At 39.1% G+C, this 20908-nt stretch overlaps 2 protein-coding genes across 3 annotated transcripts; both read right to left on the reverse strand.

The window, feature by feature from the left end:
* Positions 1-182: 182 nt before the first annotated feature.
* On the reverse strand, positions 183-5060 carry cplx4a (complexin 4a). The gene is made up of 3 exons (XM_086300992.1): positions 4686-5060; positions 2711-2798; positions 183-694 (listed from the first exon to the last, which is right to left on the reverse strand). The coding sequence occupies exons 1-3, from the start codon at positions 4847-4849 to the stop codon at positions 467-469; spliced, it is 480 nt and encodes a 159-aa protein (XP_086157118.1). The 5' UTR covers positions 4850-5060; the 3' UTR covers positions 183-466.
* A 2455-nt stretch (positions 5061-7515) lies between these two features.
* lman1 (lectin, mannose-binding, 1) lies at positions 7516-19769 on the reverse strand. 2 transcript variants are annotated; one of them, XM_086300994.1, is made up of 13 exons: positions 19508-19764; positions 18328-18482; positions 16074-16181; positions 15686-15747; positions 15280-15379; positions 15024-15147; positions 13803-13861; positions 13465-13597; positions 13020-13207; positions 12653-12729; positions 8321-8483; positions 8109-8233; positions 7516-8015 (listed from the first exon to the last, which is right to left on the reverse strand). In XM_086300994.1, exons 1-13 carry the CDS (start codon positions 19725-19727, stop codon positions 7979-7981), a joined length of 1551 nt encoding a protein of 516 aa, XP_086157120.1. In that variant the 5' UTR covers positions 19728-19764; the 3' UTR covers positions 7516-7978. The 2 variants fall into 2 exon arrangements, with proteins under 2 accessions (XP_086157120.1, XP_086157119.1); XM_086300993.1 differs by lacking the exons at positions 7516-8015; positions 8109-8233; positions 8321-8483 and adding an exon at positions 10790-11498 and having other exon boundaries at positions 19508-19769.
* Between the last annotated feature and the right edge of the window lie 1139 nt (positions 19770-20908).

A 20908-nucleotide genomic window follows, 5' to 3' on the forward strand; every position in this document is an offset into this window, starting at 1 on the left:
TATTATATGACAATTACAAATTTCGAAATATATCAGGGCCTGTAGCTTTATGAAGGAGTTATGAAAAGAAATCAACTGTGGCAGTGGATCAGGAAAATGTACTTTTCTAGATTTCTTGTCTAAACGGGGATGAGGGGGAGGGAGCGGATAGGGCACTCAGCACATGATTTCAAATAGTATTATTTGTTGAAAGTTGGAAACGATTACCCACCGAGTAATCAGCTGACATGGAAACCTTTAATGTATATTCTTAAATAGATGCAGACTGGTTGTGGTAAAGATATAACACCCTGGTGAAGATAATGCCTTTTCGTTCTTATAAGAAAAATGAATACTTTGCAGGCATTTTTACGTTTTGACTGTATCCCAGACGTGTTTTTTCCCCCAGGAAGTGGTGATATTCATTCCTCTCTTCTCTCTTCTTCTTCTTCCCGACTTTGTGAACACACACGCCCTCTCTGGCTGCTCACATGACGGAACACTTCTCTTCTGCTTTGGTCTTCAGCTCGGTGACCGTCGCCGAGGCCTTCTCCTTCAGCTGGTCCATGTCCATGTTCTGCAAGTTTTGAATTTGACCCAGGAGGGAGTCTTTGCCTTCCTCCTCTGTAGCGTCCTCATCCACCATCTTGAGCAGCTCCTCGGGCACGTCCACGTCATCCCCGGCCATCTCGATCATGTTCTCATCCTGCTCGCTCTGCACAGTGACAACATCAGAACAGAGAGCACGGTCAGAATCCAGGAACATCGGTGCGTTAAGGTGAAAGTTGATTTATAAAGCGAGCTGGATAATGATCACTGCATTTCTACATTTTATGTTGAATTCTTACAAAGAGAATTGAACAGGCTTTTTAAAGATCTACCTTTTACCCCTTTATTTTCAAATTAGGCACATTTTTCTGGGTTTGAAATCAAATTGTAAACAAGCAAAGTTAAAAACAAGGCAGAAGACAAACAGATAGACTCTGATATCTGTCTTAATCCACGTTCAAGTAACTGCACTCGAGGATATTCCGGCTGGCTGTGTTTTTATCAAGCAGGCATGAGTCTCATCTGATGTTATTATCCACACTGCCACACTTCATGTGTCACTGCATCAGAAAAGATGTTAAATTTAAAGCCTTTTTTTTCAACAAATAAAATCTAATCACTTAATATCTGGAATAGTCATGCAGTAGGCACTGTGCTGTGACTACGGGTACTTTAAAGTTCAATCTGAGGGATTATCGCAGACCTGCTTTATCCTTTCCTATTAGAATCTAAAGATATCCTCTATAGCCTTGCACGAGACCTCATTCCTATTTCTTACCACACCAATGTTTTTATTCATATTGTCTGCTTCACATAATTCAAAGAATGTTTTTGCTTTTTTCTTGTTGCTGAAAAATCTATTTCAAATGCTAATCTCCAGTAAAAACACTTTGACCTTTGTTCCCTTTAAGAGTGATGAGCGATGTAGCCATCATTCTCCAAGCATAATTACATTTGCACGTACTTCTTTCAGCCATTATCCTTATCATAATTATGTGGTTTCAATTTAGAAGAGAAACAGTGCTAAGAAATCCATTTGCCGTTTGAAACACAAACACAAACAATGACATGCCTGCTGCAAGAGATTGTTAGAAACACCTCCGGTAGCCAAGGTCATCACTTCATTTCTTCATTTAGATAAATAACAATCACGATGTTAGAAAACCTGTAACAGAAACTTATTTTGCCATTTCCACCAAAGAACACATAGTTAATCACATGTTTATCAAATTAAAGGTCCCTCTTTTGGTCTTTAGCTCTAAATGGTGTTAAAAAAATCTACCATACCTTTTTTTCTCCTTCCATTACAGTTTCTTTTTCTTTTCAGAGTCCTTGGAAATCCTGGAATAGCTCACTTTGAACACTCTAAAGTAGATGCTGCTGTTTCTTAAAGCCAGATCACTCTGAATAACTTTGGTGCTTCCTGATGAGCCTGGGACACCTGTTCAGTGGCAATTGGCTTTGTCCGACTCAAGGCGCAGTGCGCAACACATAGGCTAACATCTCCGGGACACTGGCTGAATCTTTTTCCACTAATCTACTGGCATGACTTCTACCTCCTGTTGTCCAGGCTGGAGTTGCCAAGCACTACTATTAGAGTAAGATAGCCTAAACTAACCATGAAGTAGCTATTTCTACCTACAGACAGGGCACTTAGCTCAGCCATCTAATTTTCTTTATAAAGCTTAATAAAGGGTTGTCAATTATTATTACCTGCCCTAATCTTTAAAAAAATCCCTCATACATACCTGTAATCTAATTAAAAAATTACATTTAAACAATTTAAAACACATTTATTGTAAGCAGATACAGTATAAGCATGTTTTAATGTTTTTTAAACCAAAACCACCAGGGTCTATTAGGTATATTAATATATTTATATTTGCAATTTTAATTGTACTTACCTCTGTTTATAGCTAGCTTCTATGAAAATATATTGAATGTTAATATGTTTATAAAATGCTTGCAAAAGTGAACTCTTGTATTGAAAGTGCATCTATTAACTCAAGTAAACCAATAGCTGTAATTTGCTATATTAGTAGACAATGGTGTAAATCACCAAAAAGCAATAAAAATCATTCAGATTTCATGGAACCTGACACAGCCTTAATTAATATAATGAATCTGTATCAAATTTGAGTAAGTCCCCAAAGTAAAAGTAAAAAAATGTGGGTATACTTACCTTTGGGAGTCTGTATTTATCTCTGAGGCACACCCTCAGTGTTGCCCTCTCTGCCTTCTTATGCAAGAAATCTGCATCTCTCTCCATCCTTCCGGGACAAAAAAATGTTATTAGTAAACTATCCTTCAGTGTTGGCCATTAGTCATAATTAAAAGTTTTCCCGAACCACGAATGTGCAAGAAATCTGGTTTACTTTTAGATTTTCTTTTAAATTCTGACATAACTACAGAAAAAAAATCTTTAAAGTATTTTATTCTGCTTTTTATTGTTTGGTGTTCATCAATGCTCAGTGCCTTTAACATCCTCCAGTTAATTTCAGTTTTATGTACTAACATGGTTCATTCCACCTACAGGCTCTCAGTATGTAGTTTAATATATAAAAAATAACATTTTACTTACTGCTAATTTACCTATTAGCTGTTTTTGGAACGCTCATGCTGTATGTAATAGCAGCTTTAATAAAGTTACGTTTAGTAGACATATGTGGTATAGCTGTTCTTTTTTAATATTTAACATGTAATTTTTTTTCTTATTTTGCAGCTTTTAAAAAATATGTAAAATGTGTAAAATTAATATTTCTTATAATAAAAATTATACAATATTTCTTAATGTATGCTGCCCAAGTTTAACACTTATAACTTTAAAAGATGAAGTACATGCTGAGACTGCTGCTCAGCAAGAACATTTGCATATTTAATATAAAAATTATTACACTGTAACATTATAAACAACATTTAAACTTTTTTCTGAATGATGATACTTTGATCTTTGAATCATGATTTTCAGATTATCAGTGATAAGTTAAAAAAAAGTTAAAAACGTGATGATCGTGATTGCCAGACTCTGCATATTCCTGCATTTTTGAGACAAAGCTTGTGTACTTTCCCTCAGCCAATTAAAGATGGGATTATTGGGCTAGACTGAGTCAAGCAGGTTTGAAATCCAGCCAAGACACCACAATATAAACTATAGTGAAAAAAACCAAGGTGGTTAAGGTTAAGATTTCCAACAAACTCCCATTTATTGAAATTTTATTCACAGCAGTACAAGTTACAGATGGCCTATTTTTGCTTTGAAGAGGTGCTTTTTATCTTTCGTTTTCTTTCTTTAACAAATTCTGTTTGTGTGTGAGTCATCATTTTGGAGAATTTGATCAATGGTAGGATTGTGCAGTTAATACAGATGTAGACATTTTCTGATGCCTTTCAAAATTAAACGGATTTAAGTACCCAAACATGGGAGTAGAGAGGCAGGATTAAACTTGTTATATAATACAGGCTGCATGGATCTGCTTCATGCTGCAGAATCTGTGCATTTAAAAAAAAAACTAATTGAATTTAATTATTTGTAAACTCACATTATGCCATTATTTCAATATTTAATGTAGCAAAATTATTAATGTTACTTTATTTTTAAAGACAAGTAAGAAAGTGAAAAGAAAAAAAGTGAGAAAATGCTCTTCACGCGGTAGGTTTTGCTTGATTATTTGTTTAAATTCAAAATTTGAATAAGTCACTCAAAATGTCAGCAATAACTGTTCTCGATGCAGAATCAGATGACAGATTATAGAAGATCACTGAGCTGGGTCCATTATGACATATAGCCCTGACGGATTATATTGTAGAACAATATGAATTAAAAAAAAAAAAAGATTAAATGTTACAGCATTTTTACTGTGGTGGTATGATTTCTGTGACCTTCAATGACAGATCCACTGCTCAGAAACACACCTTGCTTATTGTAAATTCAAAAGAAATAATATCCACATTGGCATTAAGATTTAGTGAGGCTAACGTGTGAAGATTAAAGTCATATATTAAGATTAAAAAGGGAAAACTGTGAAAGAAATGAATGAGATGAAACAGAACACAGCTCGTCAAGGTCAGATTGCACAGTCAGCAGCCATACTGTTTTTGGTGGGCCCGTGACAGCCGTTAAGAAAAAAACAGGGGGTACCCTCCATGTTGCTACTTACTTTTCCTCCACCAACTGTTTTTGGTACTCTTCATACTCCTCGCGTGTCATCCCTGCGGCTTTGGCAGGATCTGAGGGGGTGGCCTCCTCTTCTTTGTCACCTCCACCGCCAAGACCCATTCCTGACAGGGGGTTCCCAATCATGCTCTTGATCAAGAAAGCCATCTTCAGTTCTGGGACTCTTTACCCTTTACGGCTACGAGGAATTTTGAGCTGATGAATATGATCCTGCTCCCCTTCGCTTCAGCTTCCTATAGCTGTCAAATCCAGTGGTAGCTCTCTAGCTAACCTGCTGCTTGTCTATGGACCCAAGGACACACTGGCAACAAGCAACAGAAACATACACAACACACACACACACACACTCATGCACACACTTAAACGCACACACGTATTGCCTCGTCCATAATCTGGATTTAATCCTTCCTGCTTCACTATACTAAGAGGCAGATGGCCTGTTTTCTCTCTATTTTTAAATCATGCAGGACTTTCTGGATGTTTTTCGAATAACTCTGACACTGCGGGGATTCTTTGGCAACAGTTGGAGACGCGCTCGTGTCAAAAATCATTTTGGAGTGGGGCGTCTTCAGTTTATCACCACACATATGTGGCTTCCACCCACTGCTGCTTAATCATATTAGTAAAGTACGGGTTGGCCCGTGTGCAGCTCATACTGCCAAGAGCAGAGTAGCAGGGTGGAGAGAGAGGAGCAGGATTAGAGTCTTGTTTATCCCTGTGAAGCCATCCCTCAAGCAGTGCTATTGTTCCGTGGGAGGATGATTGACAGGAAGGGTGGGGACCTTTCATTTCATTTCACTATCACGCAATCAAAATTCAAGTTTGGCGAGGAACCTGTACACGAATGATTGCACGCTGAACATTTTAGGAAAGCTGCTCTGCTGATTTAATAACTCGGTGGTGCTCATACTACCAAAGAGAGTACAGTGCAGATTGTAAGAGTTTATTTTTTTGTTTTTAATTTCATTAATACAATCAAACAACATCATAGAGAACTCCTGCACAACATTTAAACCACCTGCCTGATTGTGGAGGCCTCATTCATGTTGGATTCAAAGCAGCTCTCAGCCATAGGAGGATGGATATGAGACCTGTCATGGTGGCCTGTGATGTCTGGCACCAGAGGATCCGTACAGTTCTTTGAGTTGTAGTTTTGAGCCTTGAGTACTCCTCCAGTCTGCGTATCGAGGTATCCTTGGGCAAGATGCTGCACCTGGAGATGAACCTGCATTCATCAGAGTCTGAATATGGAAAATAAAACCACTTGTGTGAATGCGTGTATGATTGGGTGAATGAGACTTGTTCTTTGAATGGAATGCTTTTCTACTCAGTTGCAGCAGAGAAGTGCTTTATAAGTACCAGTACCGGTGACGGGATGTACAATCCTGCTGATATATTTTTTCAAAATATATTGAACACCATAAAGGAAAGAAACAGTATGATAAACAAATAAAGAGAAATTATTGCTATTTAAAAAATAATGGGGTCATAATTACCCCACTTGTAATCACTTTACCTGCTCAGGAAGCAACCACCATCCCATGTTTATAAAGAGTGTGCTGGTAATGAGCTGGATGTTCCCCCTCATGGTGTCCATCATTTTTGAAAGTGCTTTTAATTTGTTGGACCAGAGAACAGTTTCCTTCTTCACCTTTATTTCATCCTGCATGACCTGCCCAGAGATGGGGGGGTTTCTGTAACTATTCACAGTTGTTTTCAGAAGTTGATGGCAAATATGAGGTTTTTTTCTTCTCGGTTTTTACATTTTTTTAAAACCCAGAGAGGTAAATCTGCTCTTTCTTGCCTCCGAAAGAATTGAATCTTTCACTTTTTATACCAAAATATAAAAATTAATACAATTTGTTTTGGTTTGTTTTTACACAATGTTTTGCTTGTTTTCCAGTTTTGCTCTAGTTAACAAAGTCATCTGGTCAGCTGCCATTCTAGTCTCTGTATTGAAACTAGTCAAATAAATATCCAATTTATGGATGGCCATGAAATTGATCCGAGGCCCACAACAACTACATTTTGTGTCAATACATTTTGCACAACTATATCTAGAGTTTACAAAGAATGGTCTGGAAAGGAGAAAATCTGATGAGTCTCAAGTTGTGCTGCAACATTTGGATGGTAGGGTCAGAATTTGGTGTGAACAACAAAAGCATGGATTTGTCACACCTGTTTCATTTTCTTAGTTGATAGGGGTTGCACCTGATGTGGTCTCTTGCTGCTATAGCGGATCTGCTTCAACGTGTTGTGCATTAAGAGATGCTCTTCTGCATACCTATGAAGGGTTCCGGCTGCTGGTGTCAAAGATGTTTTCTTCGCACACTTTGGGCCCCTTAGTCAATGTCATTTAAACACTATAATCTGAGTACTGTATTGTTGCAGACCATGTCCATCCTTTTATGACCACAGTGTACCTATCCCCTGATGAATACTTCCACGAGCACATGATACCATGTCACAAAGTACAGATCATCTTACATTAGTTTATTAAACATGAATGTGAGTTCACTCTACTAAAATGGCCTCTAGACCCCCGATCACAGTCCAATCGAGTCCAGTCGTGGATGTGCAGATGTCTGTTGAATGTTTTAAGCATCTTGTTAAATCTGACATTTAGAATTAAGGAAGTTCTGAAGGCAAATGAGGATTCAACCCAGTATTAGCATGGTTAACCTAATAAAGCGTCCAGGAAGTCTTTTGCAATAGGTGGGAAAATTGTGATAATGAGAAATTAACAGAAAACAAATTATTGAGCATAGATGCACCATGTATGAAGTGTGGAACAATAACCAGGCATGGTGCAGTTATTTGTTTACAGTCGTTTATGTAAATTGTTCAGGTAGAGGATATGTCAGATTCTGACTTGTTTGACTCAACTGAAACAGATAAACAGTCCCAGAAATCCAATGTCTGGGTTTACATTATCAATAGTTCTGCCGTATTTTATACAAAATTGCACATTTCAAAACACAGGTTCTGTTTCAGGGAATGGGACTGTGGCAGATTTCTCTCTTTTTAAAAAAAAAGAATCTAAGGATCTGACCAACCAGGAATACTGTAAGTAACATGTTGCATCATGTTGGAAATCCAGAAGTGTTACACTGATCAAATTACAAATCTGCAATGAATTTAAAAAACATCTACAGCAAAACCAATTTTTTAAGTAAAATAACTTACACTGAAAATAATCAAACCCCATCAAAAAAAAAAAAAAATGGAAATGGACATTCCCTCATGTATACACTTTGGCTTTATGAAAGTAGGTCATCAAAAGAACTTCTTAGCTGCTGCTTCTTGTTGACTTCTGCAAAAGAAATAAAGAAAAGGATGCAAAAAAATTAGAGGAGTGGTTAGATTTCCAGGCAGATGCAACCCAAATTACAACCTGATATCTTACTTGTACATGACGTAGCAGAAGAATAGGACTGACTGGACCACGACAAAGATTGCAAAATGAACAGTGGATAAGCAGGAAGGCATGGGAGGCAACTCGGGACACTTCAGGACCTTGTCAGCTGGATTCTAAACAACACAATGCAGATCAGCGAGTTCAGTCAACACTTTTTTTGTTGTAAAACAGATCAGAAGAGTTCAGACTCCGATCCATACCTGAGCATTACGCTGAACCAGGTGCTCCACGTCCCTTTTGACGGTGTGCAGATGTTCCTTGATGTCGCTGAAATGTTGCATGGTCTCGTATGTCCCCATAGCGGCTTGATTACCCTGATTCTGGACAGAGCCAATCTGTCTCAGCGACTCGTGAAAGGAGCTTCTGCAGAAGGACAGAGACATCATGCTTACTGACTGGACATTAACATTAAAGAAGCCTCAAAAGGACTGAAATAAATCACTGCTGATTGAATTCATGTGGGGAAACATGCTGAACAGTAAACATGCTGTGAGGTGCTGCTTATTTAAAGTCATATAAATTGTCTAAAAATTAATCTTTTAATCCCTATTCACTGGAGGCTACATATTCTCAAACTTTGAAAAAACAGAAAATTGCCATCTGATAAAAGAGGTCATGATTGCTAAATTAATCCCTTATAAAAACATGTTCTTACAACAGATTACAAGTACAGAGGGATAAGAAATGGCTCAGAAACAGGGGGACACCATGTGGATTATGCATCTATGAGAGGGACGGCTAACATGCTGAAGACAAAATTAAAAAATTGTCTGAAAATGTAACAAAGCATCTGATAGCTGGTCCCCATTAATGTGGATGTGCATGAAATTGAGAGCCTTTCTAACTGTAATTGATCACCCGTGGAAGCATTTTACCGTCTCAATCTTTAAATTGCTCATTTATATCTGGTAGAAACACTCTTCTATAACTCCTGTGCACCACTAACTGAACAGTCAGGGTCAAAAGAACATATGCTGACCAGTTCAGACTGGTTTATCCTGGTCACTTCATCATCTGTCTGGAAGATTTGTGTCAAGCTGCCATTCACCCTTGATTTATCAATGGAAATTAGTACAAATCATTTCTCACATTCACCCCGTCAGATAGCAGAATAAACCAGTCTGAGGTGCTAGTGCTGAGGCCCACCAAGGACTGAATGTGAAATCTGTAAATCTGCATCTTCACTTTCAGATTAATCACTAAAGGAAGACTACATTGAATGCAAAGCATTCCCAGAAGAGAAGAAAGACTTTAAGCCAGGATCACATTTCTCAACAAAATGTAATTTCTAAAAGTTGATTACTTACAGGGAGGAAGCAACTAGTTTCCCCTCTATCATCTTAAACACGTCTAAGGCGATTATGAAGGGGAAAAAAGACAAATGAGCAGAATTCCACTAGTGTAAGCAAGACAGCCCTGAGGGAGATTGTGACAAGAAATCAAAAGGATGGGACACTGTATTTTGCTTGTATATGACAGATGTATTTAAAGACTACTAAGCTGATAAGGGCAGAACGGTGCTAAGAAGGGGCCTTTTCTTGCTCGGCTTGGTCTGAAACAAGGACGACATACAAACAAAATCTAATTTGTTTCACGGACATGTTGGGGGGGGGGGGGGGGGGGGGGGGGAATCTCCCTTGAGGAAGTAAGTGAGCATTTATTAAACCCTACGTCTAATCTTCGTCTACTCCAAGTGACCCATTTATGAGCAAAGAGCCCTCTATGTAGTTTTGGAGCGAGACTAAGTCCTATCATAAACTCTGTGTTTAAGACGGGTCAGGATAAACTGAGCACTTAATCTATAAAGTAATACAGATCAGTTGCTCACATTAGCACATTAGCAGAAGCTGCTGAAGCCTTTTGCCAGCAAACTTATTTACTGTGCCAATCAGCTTACTCCTGTGTAGCACCCTTAATATTCAATTATTACATCTTCCCACTCACTGCAGGATTAAAAAAAAGAAGAAGCAAAAAACAAAAACTGAGAGTGCTTGGGTAGATTTAGCAAACGAGTAACCAAGAGTCGAGTGCCACGGGAATTATGGGTCAACAATATGATAAAGAAAATCATGTATGCAGTCATCTGAGAATGAATGTCCTGTTGGATTTAGGGCATATAAACAGCTTGCTTTTTTGTGATACATGAGAGATTAATGTTACATAAACTACAATCTTTAATATCTTGTCATTCTGATTAAATCTTTATGCAGATGGTGTGTTAAAATTAACACAAGACAAATATGTATTAATAAAAATAAATAAATCCAGTTTCTTTGTTCGTGCAGCTCGATTTTAAAAACGCCCAGATTGAATCAAACTTGTCAATCAAGTTTTCCTGAAAGGAAAATAAATATTTGTGCTAAATGGCTGACAAAAGAGTGAGTAAGACTACGTAGCTGTTTCATAAGTCAGTCATAACGACTCACTCATCAAGCAGCAGACATACACTCAACAAAAATATAAACGCAACACCTTTGTTACTGCTCCCATTCCCCATGGGATGGACGTAGAGACCTAAAATTCATTCCAGATACACAATATAACCATCCCTCCCAAACAGTGGTCACAAATCAGTCCAAATGTGTGGTAGTGGGCACATCTGCTATATTGAGATAATCCATCCCACCTCACAGGTGTGCCACATCAGGATGCTGATCTGACATCATGAGTAGTGCACAGGTGTACCTCAGACTGCCCACAACAAAAGGCCACCCTGGAATGTGCAGTTTTTTGCGCTATTGGGGGTCTGGGGACCCAGAACCAGTCAGTATCTGGTGTGACCACCATTTGCCTCATGCAGTGCAACACATCGTCGCATGGAGTCTATCAGATTGTCAATTGTGGCCTGTGGAATGTTGGTCCACTCCACTTCAATGGCTGTGCGAGGTTGTTGGATATTCGTGGGAACTGGTACACGCTGTCGTATACGCCGGTCAAGCACATCCCGAACATGCTCAATGGGTGACATGTCCGGTGAGTATGCTGGCCATGCAAGAACTGGGACATTCTCAGCTGCCATCTGCCCTGAACAATGTGAACCATGATTCATCCGTGAAGCGCACACCTCTCCAACGTGCCAGACGCCATCGAATGTGAGCATTTGCCCACACAAGTCTGTTACGGCGACGAGCTGGAGTCAGGTCAAGACCCCGATGAGGACGACGGGCATGCAGTTGAGCGTCCCTGAGACGGTTTCTGACAGTTTGTGCAGAAATTGTTTGGTTGTGCAAACCAATTGTTCCAGCAGCTGTCTGGGTGGCTGGTCTCAGACGATCTTGGAGGTGAACCTGCTGGATGTGGAGGTCCTGGGCTGGTGTGGTTACACGAGGTCTGCGGTTGTGAGGCCGGTTGGATGTGCTGCCATGTTCTCTGAAACGCCTGTGGAGACGGCTTATGGTTGAGAAATGAACATTCAATGCACGGGCGACAGATCTGGTTGACATTCCTGCTGTCAGCATGCCAATTGCACGCTCCCTCATTGCTTGTGGCATCTGTGGCATTTTGCTGTGAGACAAAACTGCACATTCCAGGGTGGCCTTTTGTTGTGGGCAGTCTGAGGTACACCTGTGCACTACTCATGATGTCAGATCAGCATCCTGATGTGGCACACCTGTGAGGTGGGATGGATTATCTCAATATAGCAGATGTGCCCACTACCACACATTTGGACTGATTTGTGACCACTGTTTGGGAGGGATGGTTATATTGTGTATCTGGAATGAATTTTAGGTCTCTACGTCCATCCCATGGGGAATGGGAGCAGTAACAAAGGTGTTGCGTTTATATTTTTGTTGAGTGTATTTAAAAATGCTGGCATGCCCACAATGACATAGTCCATAAAGAGCTTATGGTAAACAATACATAAGCAAAGATATGTTATTGACCTAATATAACATTGAACCTACACACCAAATCAGACTCACTTATTCTAAGTAGCAGAATCAATCATTCTCTGCGAAAAATGAAATCTGAGCACAGGTGACTATTTTTATGGTTTTAAAAGAAGCACATTAGAGCTGGATATCAGTGTGCACTTTGAGCTGTAATTGTGGTATGACAGAATTCCTAATCAGCCACCTTTTGGGTTTCTCTGCTTCCTGATCAGCTGTCAAAAAGTCTGTCCAAACGACTGCAACACTATCCCGCTCATGCGGTATTTCTCTATCATGCAACGGATTCATTGCAAATGAGTTTTTTTTATTAGGTAATTGGTATTAGGTATTTGGGCACTCTTGTCTCTGTGCCAAAACCCAGTTTACACTGGCGCAATGCATCAGTAAATCTGGGCCTAGAAATCGAGCGTTACCAACTGTGGAGGAAGCCGTTACAGCCGCTGGATTATCAGGACAGCAGACACCTGTGATGTCGCAGCCAGCCTCTCCTAAGATTAAATGTGATGTGATGGATTTAAGCGGCAGGATTTCCCTTGTTTTTCTGGAGTATCACAGATGTGTCTTTATGTTGTTTTTTTGAAAAAACAGCTATTTTTTAAGAATAACTGATTGTCAACAACAAACACTGTTGTTACTTACTTCAACTCGTTCAGGCTTTTGAGAACCTCCTGCTGCGTGGCTACGATGGAGCCCAGCTGCTGACCAGCAGAATCCAGCTAAGAGAGAAATGAAGCACAATGGTCTCAAAGTTCATACTGTTACAGCTGTCATATAAAGGGTTTCCTATGTTTTGATAAGTGCTCAGATGAAAAGTTTAATAAGGTAGGAGTTCATAGAAAGACAGTCCAAAGTCCCGACACACATTTTTAAAATGTAAAAAGAAACAAAAAAAAGAAGAAGAAAGAAACATGCTTCTCCATTCGTAACAAAATCTAAAAATCTATCTTGCAGCTTTACAGCGAACACCTTTAGCTTGCGTAAGTTTGCTTCTTGATGACATGCCCACCTGTCCTGACTCAGTGTTTGCCCCCTTTTTGGCGACCTCATCCGTGATGACGGAGACGTATCGACGCTGTTCGTCCAGGATCATAGCGAGCTGCCGGTTGAGCTGTTTGATTTCCAGATGGATCCGGTTCTGGCCTTCAAACACCTGACGAATCTCCCGGTCATTCACACTCTCATACAAATCATCGACTGAAAAAAGAGACTGCAGATTAAAACCTAATTATAGAAAAGAAATTTGTAAACTTTTCATGTAGATTTACAAAAGTAATATTTGGACATATTTGTCTTGAATGTATTCTGATTCATATTTTTCAAATAATTTAACTTTTTTTTTTAGGTAACACGTAACAGATTAATATAGAATATAAATAAAAACAAATGTGTATTTTTCATTCATTGTGTAATTTTACACAACTGTTTGGACCATCATGCTTCAGAAAACTAACTTGGTTCTCCTTGGACGTCCGGGTGCTCCTTCTGAAATTCCTCTTTCTTTTTATCGAGCTCTTGCTGGAAGTTCTGAAATTCCTCCTGGTACTTGTCCTTCTCTTCTTTAGGAATCTCAGATTCAACTGGGGGCTTCAATGGGAAAGACAAAAAACCCCTCTGTGAACTCAATAGAGGCTCTGCTTGGGTGTATAGTGCATATGCACGCACACATGCACGTCCACACACACAGACAGACACGCACACACACACAACTACAGAGTGAGTAAAAGACACAACGGATTGGAAACGTATTAGGAGTTCTAGACAAAAAAAAAAAAAAAAAAAATGTAGTTACCGGTTGCTGGCCAGGCTCTGTGAGTCTGAATAGCAAGAAGGATAAAACATCGTGGTCATCTGACGGACAAAAGAAAATTTCAATGAGAAAAATCACAAACATCAGAAATAAAATTATTGAATTACCACACTTTAAGACTATAATATAATATCTCAGAAACAACTGCAATAAGGTAATACTATCATGCTATATTAGTAATTAGCAATTACCAATAAGCAGTAAGTCAAATAGTGATACTAGGAACAAGGACTAAAGGTAGCACTAATAGGCAATAATGTTAAGATGGAAACAATTTAACTAGTCAAGACCAGACCAGCAAAACTAGTGACGTCATCATAAGACTGAGGTAATGTTTCAATAATGTTTTAACTACAGAAAATTACTAGACAGTACAAATGAAATTAAGTCTTTAATAGAAGGCAGACCTGAAATATTTCTAGTGCTACTACTGCCACTGCTCATTAATACAAACATCTAATTAGCCAGTTAAATCGCAGCAAGAATTTAGATGTGTAGACATGGTCAAGAGGGCCTGTTTAAGTTCAAACAGAGCATCAGAATGAGGAAAAAAATGTGATTTTTGGCATGGTTGTCGGTCCCACGCAGTCTAATCTGAGTATTTCAGAATCTGCTGATCTGCTGGAATTTTCCAAAAAAAACATCTCTATGTTTTAATGGTCCGAACAAGAGAGAACATCTAGTGAGTTCCAGTTCCAAAAACTGGTGAAATGCCTTGTTAATGTCTGAGGTGAATAGCCAGACTGCTTCAAGTTGATAGGAAGATGACAGTTAACCATTTTTACAACCAAGAAATGCAGAAAAGCATCTCAGAATGCACAAGACATCAAACCTTGAAGCAGATGGGCTACAGCAGCAGAAGACCACACTGCTAAGAAAAGGACTGTACTCAAATGACCTCCACAGTCACTGTTTGGGAAATAGTGGAACAAAAGATTCAAACCGTTTCTGTGCAGCCAACAAATCTGCAGCTGTGGTGTGAAGCTATCACCTCATATGGATGGTTTTGAAGGTAAAAGGAGGAGCTAAGTCAATAAGAGGAAAAATATGCGGCTGATAAAATGCCTGTGAGCGTGGCTCAGTTTAGAAAGTGAGCTAAGAGCGACTGCTGGGTCGAATATGAGTTATTACAGAGAAATCCGTTGCTTACGAAATTTTGATTTTGTAGACAGTAAAGACTTTTAACAGCAAATAGAATAATACCTGCTAAACCACCGGTAGCAGCTGAAATGCCAAAGAAACCGTCAGATGGAATGACCATGTTGTCCACCTTTGTGCAGAACTCGTAGTCCTCTTTGTCCGGAGTGAAACCGTTGTTGATCAAGACCTGAAGAGGAAAAACAGCAAAAACAAAAACACAGCTACATTTTTACTGTCTCAAAAGTGCCATTGTTTTTCTCTTACTTCACATTGTGAATATATACACACTTAATGCTAAAAGGTTCATGTTTTCTCCTACCGTCAGTGTCCTTTTGTAGTATGTTATTTTGGCTCTGACAGGGTAGGGTTTATTGCGGAAGTCTCGTAAACATGTACCGAGGGCCTGCGTGGAGCCATCGCTGCGTGAAAACAAACAAAAAACTATTACTTGCACCTCATAATTACGGTTAAACTTTGAGGAAAACACACTCACGTTTATTAGATAATAACATTCATGCCTGCGTATATACTTTATGGTACAGTAGGCACAGAATTTAAGATTTAAAAAAATGATTTAAAGCTTTCACTCGCCCAAGGGAGATTAGGAAGGAGAGAGGATTATTTACTTTCCAAGCAAATATAATCATATTTCCTAATCTTCTTTAAGTTGGTAAAATTCGAGTTGGTGATGACATCAGAGGAAAGCGCAAGAAATGTTTACTTACTTTTGATGATCATAAACAAGGTTGCCATTGTTTCCCACGATGAGAATAGCTGGGTTATTTTTCTGGAAAGATTCCCAGAAAACAAAGAAAAAAATTAATCCTTTTTGTCATCTAAAGCACAGAAATAGATTTGATGTTTAGGTAATCTTATTTAACTAAGTAAAATTTAAATTTCACATAAACAAAAAGCTCTGGGTTCTTAATTGCTAACATGATTCCTGACTGAGAAATCAAGCTGTTTGTTATAATATAGGCAGAAAGTCTCTCAACCGACTGCTCCCACCACACAATAACAGAAACAAATGTGAATAAAGCTATAGTGCTTTACACTTTACGCTTATTACTCATTAAGGTTTTACCATTATTAAAAACTATAGCTGACACCAACCTTTCCGTCATTGTCAAAAGAATCAAAGAAGACTCCAATTCCGTTCCACTGATCAGCAGCTCCGTACACTGGACCCTCAAGGCCTTGTGTGCTGGTGAACCACACGGCCTGTCAGCCATAAAAATAAGTCAGTAAATAAAATAAAAAAACAATAAATAGCTCATTTATGTAAAAGAACTTGTTTGGAATCCATGGGATTAGAGCTGAATAAAGAATATCTGATTTAATATTTAAAGGAAATTTGATATATGGGTGATTACATATATACAAACATACACATATATTTGTTTTCTATTGGAAAGCAATTTTTATTTTGATGGTTTGGCAATATTATTTTAAGACAGTGTGATCAGATCAGATCAGAGCCTTTTCTGCGTGCCCAGCTGAGTTGAGTGTCATACATTTATCTGTTCTCTTTTTGATTTCCTCTCTCCTTTTTCTATCTCTACACTGTCACTATCTAATAAAGATTAAAATGCCACTTACTGACTACACAGTGCACCATTTCTCTACTCCAGTTTCTTGTTAACAACTGACCTAAACGGATACAGTGTAAGTTCATTTCATAAGCTATAGTGTCCTTGTCAGAACACTTTGTTCTCGGAGTGCTGGTTTACTTGCGGTTCCTAGAGTATTTAAAAATAGAAGGAAGCGCACTTATTTAAGATTAGCCTTAAAACCTCTGATAAAGCTTAAAGTTTGTGTCAGATGACGATATGGTGTAACAGGCCAAGGTTACTGGGTCTATTGTGATGCATTGTGTGTTTCTTCTTTATTCACCTCTTTTCACTCTTGACGTGTTTACACACAACTCTGTATTTACTCATTAGTCACTATTAATCTCTGATTGTTGGGGTTTTCTTTCAATCTTTCAATATAAAACATCTTGAGATTATTTGTGATTTGGTGCTATATACATGAAACAGCACCTAACTAAACTGCATGAAATACTGCTACATCATTGACAATATAAAAATCTGCAATTTTACATATTTGTAGCATGCAATTGTGTATTTGGGTGAAGTGCTTCATTTAGGCTCCCCAGAGAAGTTTAACCTCTTACAAGGTTAAACTTGTTTTTATGTTTTAGTTTTTCTGTGAAGCACTTTGTGATTTTTGTCTTGAAAGGTGCTATACAAATAAAATTTTACTTTTATTTTACAAGTAAAATCAATATCTTTATGCTTCACATTACACTTGTTAGGCAGTGTTTGTCATACAACCCTATGGGTATGACACACCTGAAACAGGGTGTGTAGGTGAAACAGGTTTTGAAGCAAGTTTCTTAATATCTACTATTAGATTATCCACAAAAGAAATATTGGCCTGTTGTACAGCAACGGGGAGATTTCTTCCATCCACACAGTCAATACTGGCTATGAGGGAAAAATTATTATTCCTCAACTAGTTATTGGATGTTGATGGTAGTTACAGGGAAAATGATTGCTAAAGTCCCAGTCACACAGACCTATGGACTGGTCAGTGACCCCCTGGCAACCCTTGTTGCTAAGTGAAAATGTGTATTGCACAAGCAGTAAGATAAACCCTCATTGTGACTGCTTTGGTTGCTACCATATTGCTACAGTCTTTGTTTCAATGGAAGTTGCGGTCTTGTCTACAAACACTGCCCAGCTGCTCTCTGAGCAGTAGTGAAACCGTGAAAAGTGGAAATGGAGAAGGTTTGCCTTCAAAGTAAAAGATGTGCCTTTTGAAAAATGCTGGCTGCAGCACTGAGCCAAAACTTTATTTTGAAGGTGAACCTTTTTCATTTCTAATTTGCATTGGACCTTTTGACATTTTACTATCACTCAGCTAGAAGTTAGCAAGTAACTGCAGACAAACGTGAAAAACTACTATTTTGGTGCAGAAGATCTGCAACCAGTTTCCCGAGCAACAGCCATCCACCTCAAGGAGTTACCACCATACGTGGTTGTTAAATGTCCAATATAGAGGAGGGGGTTTAAGCTGAGCTGAGCCAGAAGCAGTGATAATCAGTGTGGGATCACTGAGAGTGTTTTTCCTCAGCCATTCATGTGACTGGTTAAGGTCAGCTAACAAACACACATTTTCTTATCATCTTTGAAAAAAATTGTTTCCTATTGGCTTTAGAAAGATTTCTCTTTATGTTTATGCTCATCATGAGGAAGAGACTGGCACAGGCTAGCTTGGAGTATGCTGGAGTAGACGGTGGAAAATTAAGCTAGACCCTCGCAGCTGCACAATCAGCCCACACTGAGGTTTTTCCCCTTCTTACCAAACCGTCAGCTCCCATTCTTCCTCTTCCAGATACCCTGAATGTCACCTCGGCCTCCCAGTGCTCAAAGTTGACTTTGTTTTTCGTCCAAACAGAACCCCTCTGACTCCTGAGGGATGGCGTAATGCGCACCTGGTCTGCGCTAGGAATGGCATCTAGAACAGAGAGAGGACGCAAAGTGAGTTTACTTACTAATTTATCACAAACTTTCTACTATCACAAATCTGTGGAAAAGAACTCAGTGACACAATAAATGTTGTTTTTTCCCCCACTACTGCTGCAGAGGTGTATTACTGTTATTACACGTCAGCATTATCAAGTTGTACCTACTTGATAAGCTCTTTACTGCCTAGCACCTGATTTGTTTGTACGCTTTTTTCCCCTCTCCAAATGCTACACTGCTTCTACTTTGTACCAGGTCAATAAATAAATAAATAAATGAATAAATATTTTTAGCAGTTTTATATCACAGGAAGTATGGCTTTGGAGCTCTTGTAAGACAAAATGAGCAAAGAAGAGCATCAGCTTGTGCTCTGGGAATGTGTAAAAGGTCATATTTAATATGCATTCAAATGTGACAGTAATCTTTGCAGCTGTTGGGGGACAACAGAAAAAAAGTTTATTCACAATATGTTGGGTGCTCTGTTTTCTCTCTCTTTGCTTCCTGTCAACCTCTACTCACACACTTAATGAAGCCACCAATAAACAGTTCACTGAGGAAATAACCTGCAGAATGCTAATGAAGGTGGTCTTCATGCAGTGTTATTTAGAGAGAATGCAGTGTAAGCTGGTGCAGCTTTCTTGTATCAGCAGGAATACTCACAGTGTGATGCAAGACTCCAAAGGCCTATTTTTGCAAGAGGAAAGTTCAACAATGAGGAGGCCTGTGTCTGCACACTCCCCAGCGCCAGTCAGGACTTCGAACTTAACTCTGACTTATTCAGCTCTGCACTGATTTGAATGAAAATGAGACTGGGAGTCGAGTGCTAAAATCAAAGCATTTCCTAGTGCACTTGTGAATGAACAAAACAAGCCGCTGTCGCCTCTGAACACCCCAGAGCCGAAACAAACCACAAACAGGACATGGCCTCAGCCGTGCTCGTGCCAGCTGGACAAACGGCTGTCGAAGAGATTTGACGAGCAGCGGTTCAGTGATGCTGACAGCTGGACACAAACTTACTTCCAGTGTGGATCCAGAAAGGGATACCGCCGTCACTCTGAGACAGGTGCGGCCCTTTGAAGCTGTATTTGTACTCAAACCGGCGGTGTGGAGCCTCCTCTGTCGTCGAAGCTCCCACGGCGATGTCGGCGACACTGCTGTAAAATATTAGCGTCGTGACAAAAGTTGTTATCAACAAACGAGCGCCGACAGCCGGGCTCTCCGTTATGGGCACCGCCATGTTTCTGTATCACTGCTGACGTAGCGCTGAGTCCGCGAGCATGACGGGATGCCTGTTGGGCCAACAGGGCGTTTTCTCATTGGACGATGTTTGGGTCCTATTTCGTCCCGCCCCTTCCTCTCTGCGCTATCGCAACACAACCAACAAACGTAAACGACAACATGAATAATCAACGGCGAATATAATAATAATAATAATAATAATAAAAAGCCAAATAATCAGACAACAAATAAATAAACGGAAAAAAGTTACAATAAAGCTTCCAGGAACAGAGGCAGTATACCACAGCAGAAATTCAAATGGCCACATCCTTGCTAGTGATAGGCTGGAATTGGCAATTTTTTAAAAAAGAGCTGTAATGCAAATTCAATTTAAATTTGACAAAAATGGTGAAATAGCATTTACATGTCAAGGGTGGATTCACTCCGCCAACATGCTTTTGATTAGAATGCCTTTTCATGTGAGATATTTTGACATTTTACCATGCAGTATATTTGTAATAAATAAATAAATAAACAAAACACTGATTCAAGTCACAGAGGCCTATAAACCGACCAGCAACCGTTAGACAAAAATGTGCGTTCACTGGCTGTTTGGTAAGTTGTTGTTGGCAGTTGCTTTGAAATTCATTGCTACAATCTCATTCTGAAGGTCTAGGGAGTGGTCAGAGCTGGTAGCAAGTACCAGTTGCATCTGTTGCAAATAGTTTGCATGGAAGAAACCACAAACTGCCCAGGTGCCACTTTGGGAATGCACAGGCTTTTTATTTTTTCATTTTTATTTATTTATTATTATTATTATTTTTTTATAGATTAATTCTACTAATGACAGCCCAGGACACTCTTGCAGAAGACTCTCCGAATCTCAAGACTCCGCCTTTCTTGTCAAAAAAGAGGGGTATTTCAATATAACTGATAACGTTGTACTTTAGTAGTAATGTTAACTAAATCGGATCAGCTTATTTATTATTAATACTAACTGTAAGACTAGAAAACTTTATTCTTCTTACATGTTTGGATATTTCACTAAATAAACCTCTACTCACAAACACACAGGTACACACATAGAGAGGCAGAGTCCTGCTGTGTGTAACTGCTGCTGATTGCGGGCAAATAATAAAATCATGTTGCACTGTCTGACCGATGCTTAGGAACTTGACACAATCCACTAAGACTTTGGGG

The sequence above is a fragment of the Aulonocara sp. 'chitande type north' Nkhata Bay genome, linkage group LG7, assembly GCF_057382095.1.
Source record: "Aulonocara sp. 'chitande type north' Nkhata Bay isolate Kocher_YH1m ecotype deep benthic linkage group LG7, A_spYH_male_GT1.1, whole genome shotgun sequence".
Lineage (NCBI taxonomy): Eukaryota > Metazoa > Chordata > Actinopteri > Cichliformes > Cichlidae > Aulonocara > Aulonocara sp. 'chitande type north' Nkhata Bay.

Bases quoted from the DNA above. Each gene is read 5' to 3' on its own strand.
- cplx4a (XM_086300992.1), bottom strand. From the start codon at position 4,849: ATGGCTTTCTTGATCAAGAGCATGATTGGGAACCCCCTGTCAGGAATG. The intron at 2,799-4,685 runs GTAAGTAGCAAC...TTGTCCCGGAAG, and splicing joins AAACAGTTGGTGGAGGAAAA to GATGGAGAGAGATGCAGATT. The intron at 695-2,710 runs GTAAGTATACCC...GTCACTGTGCAG, and splicing joins ATAAATACAGACTCCCAAAG to AGCGAGCAGGATGAGAACAT.
- lman1 (XM_086300993.1), bottom strand. From the start codon at position 19,727: ATGGCGGTGCCCATAACGGAGAGCCCGGCTGTCGGCGCTCGTTTGTTG. The intron at 12,730-13,019 runs GTGGGCATGTCA...TTTCTCTCTTAG, and splicing joins CAAACACTGAGTCAGGACAG to CTGGATTCTGCTGGTCAGCA. The intron at 11,499-12,652 runs GTAAGTAACAAC...CCGTCTCCACAG, and splicing joins AAAAGCCTGAACGAGTTGAA to GCGTTTCAGAGAACATGGCA.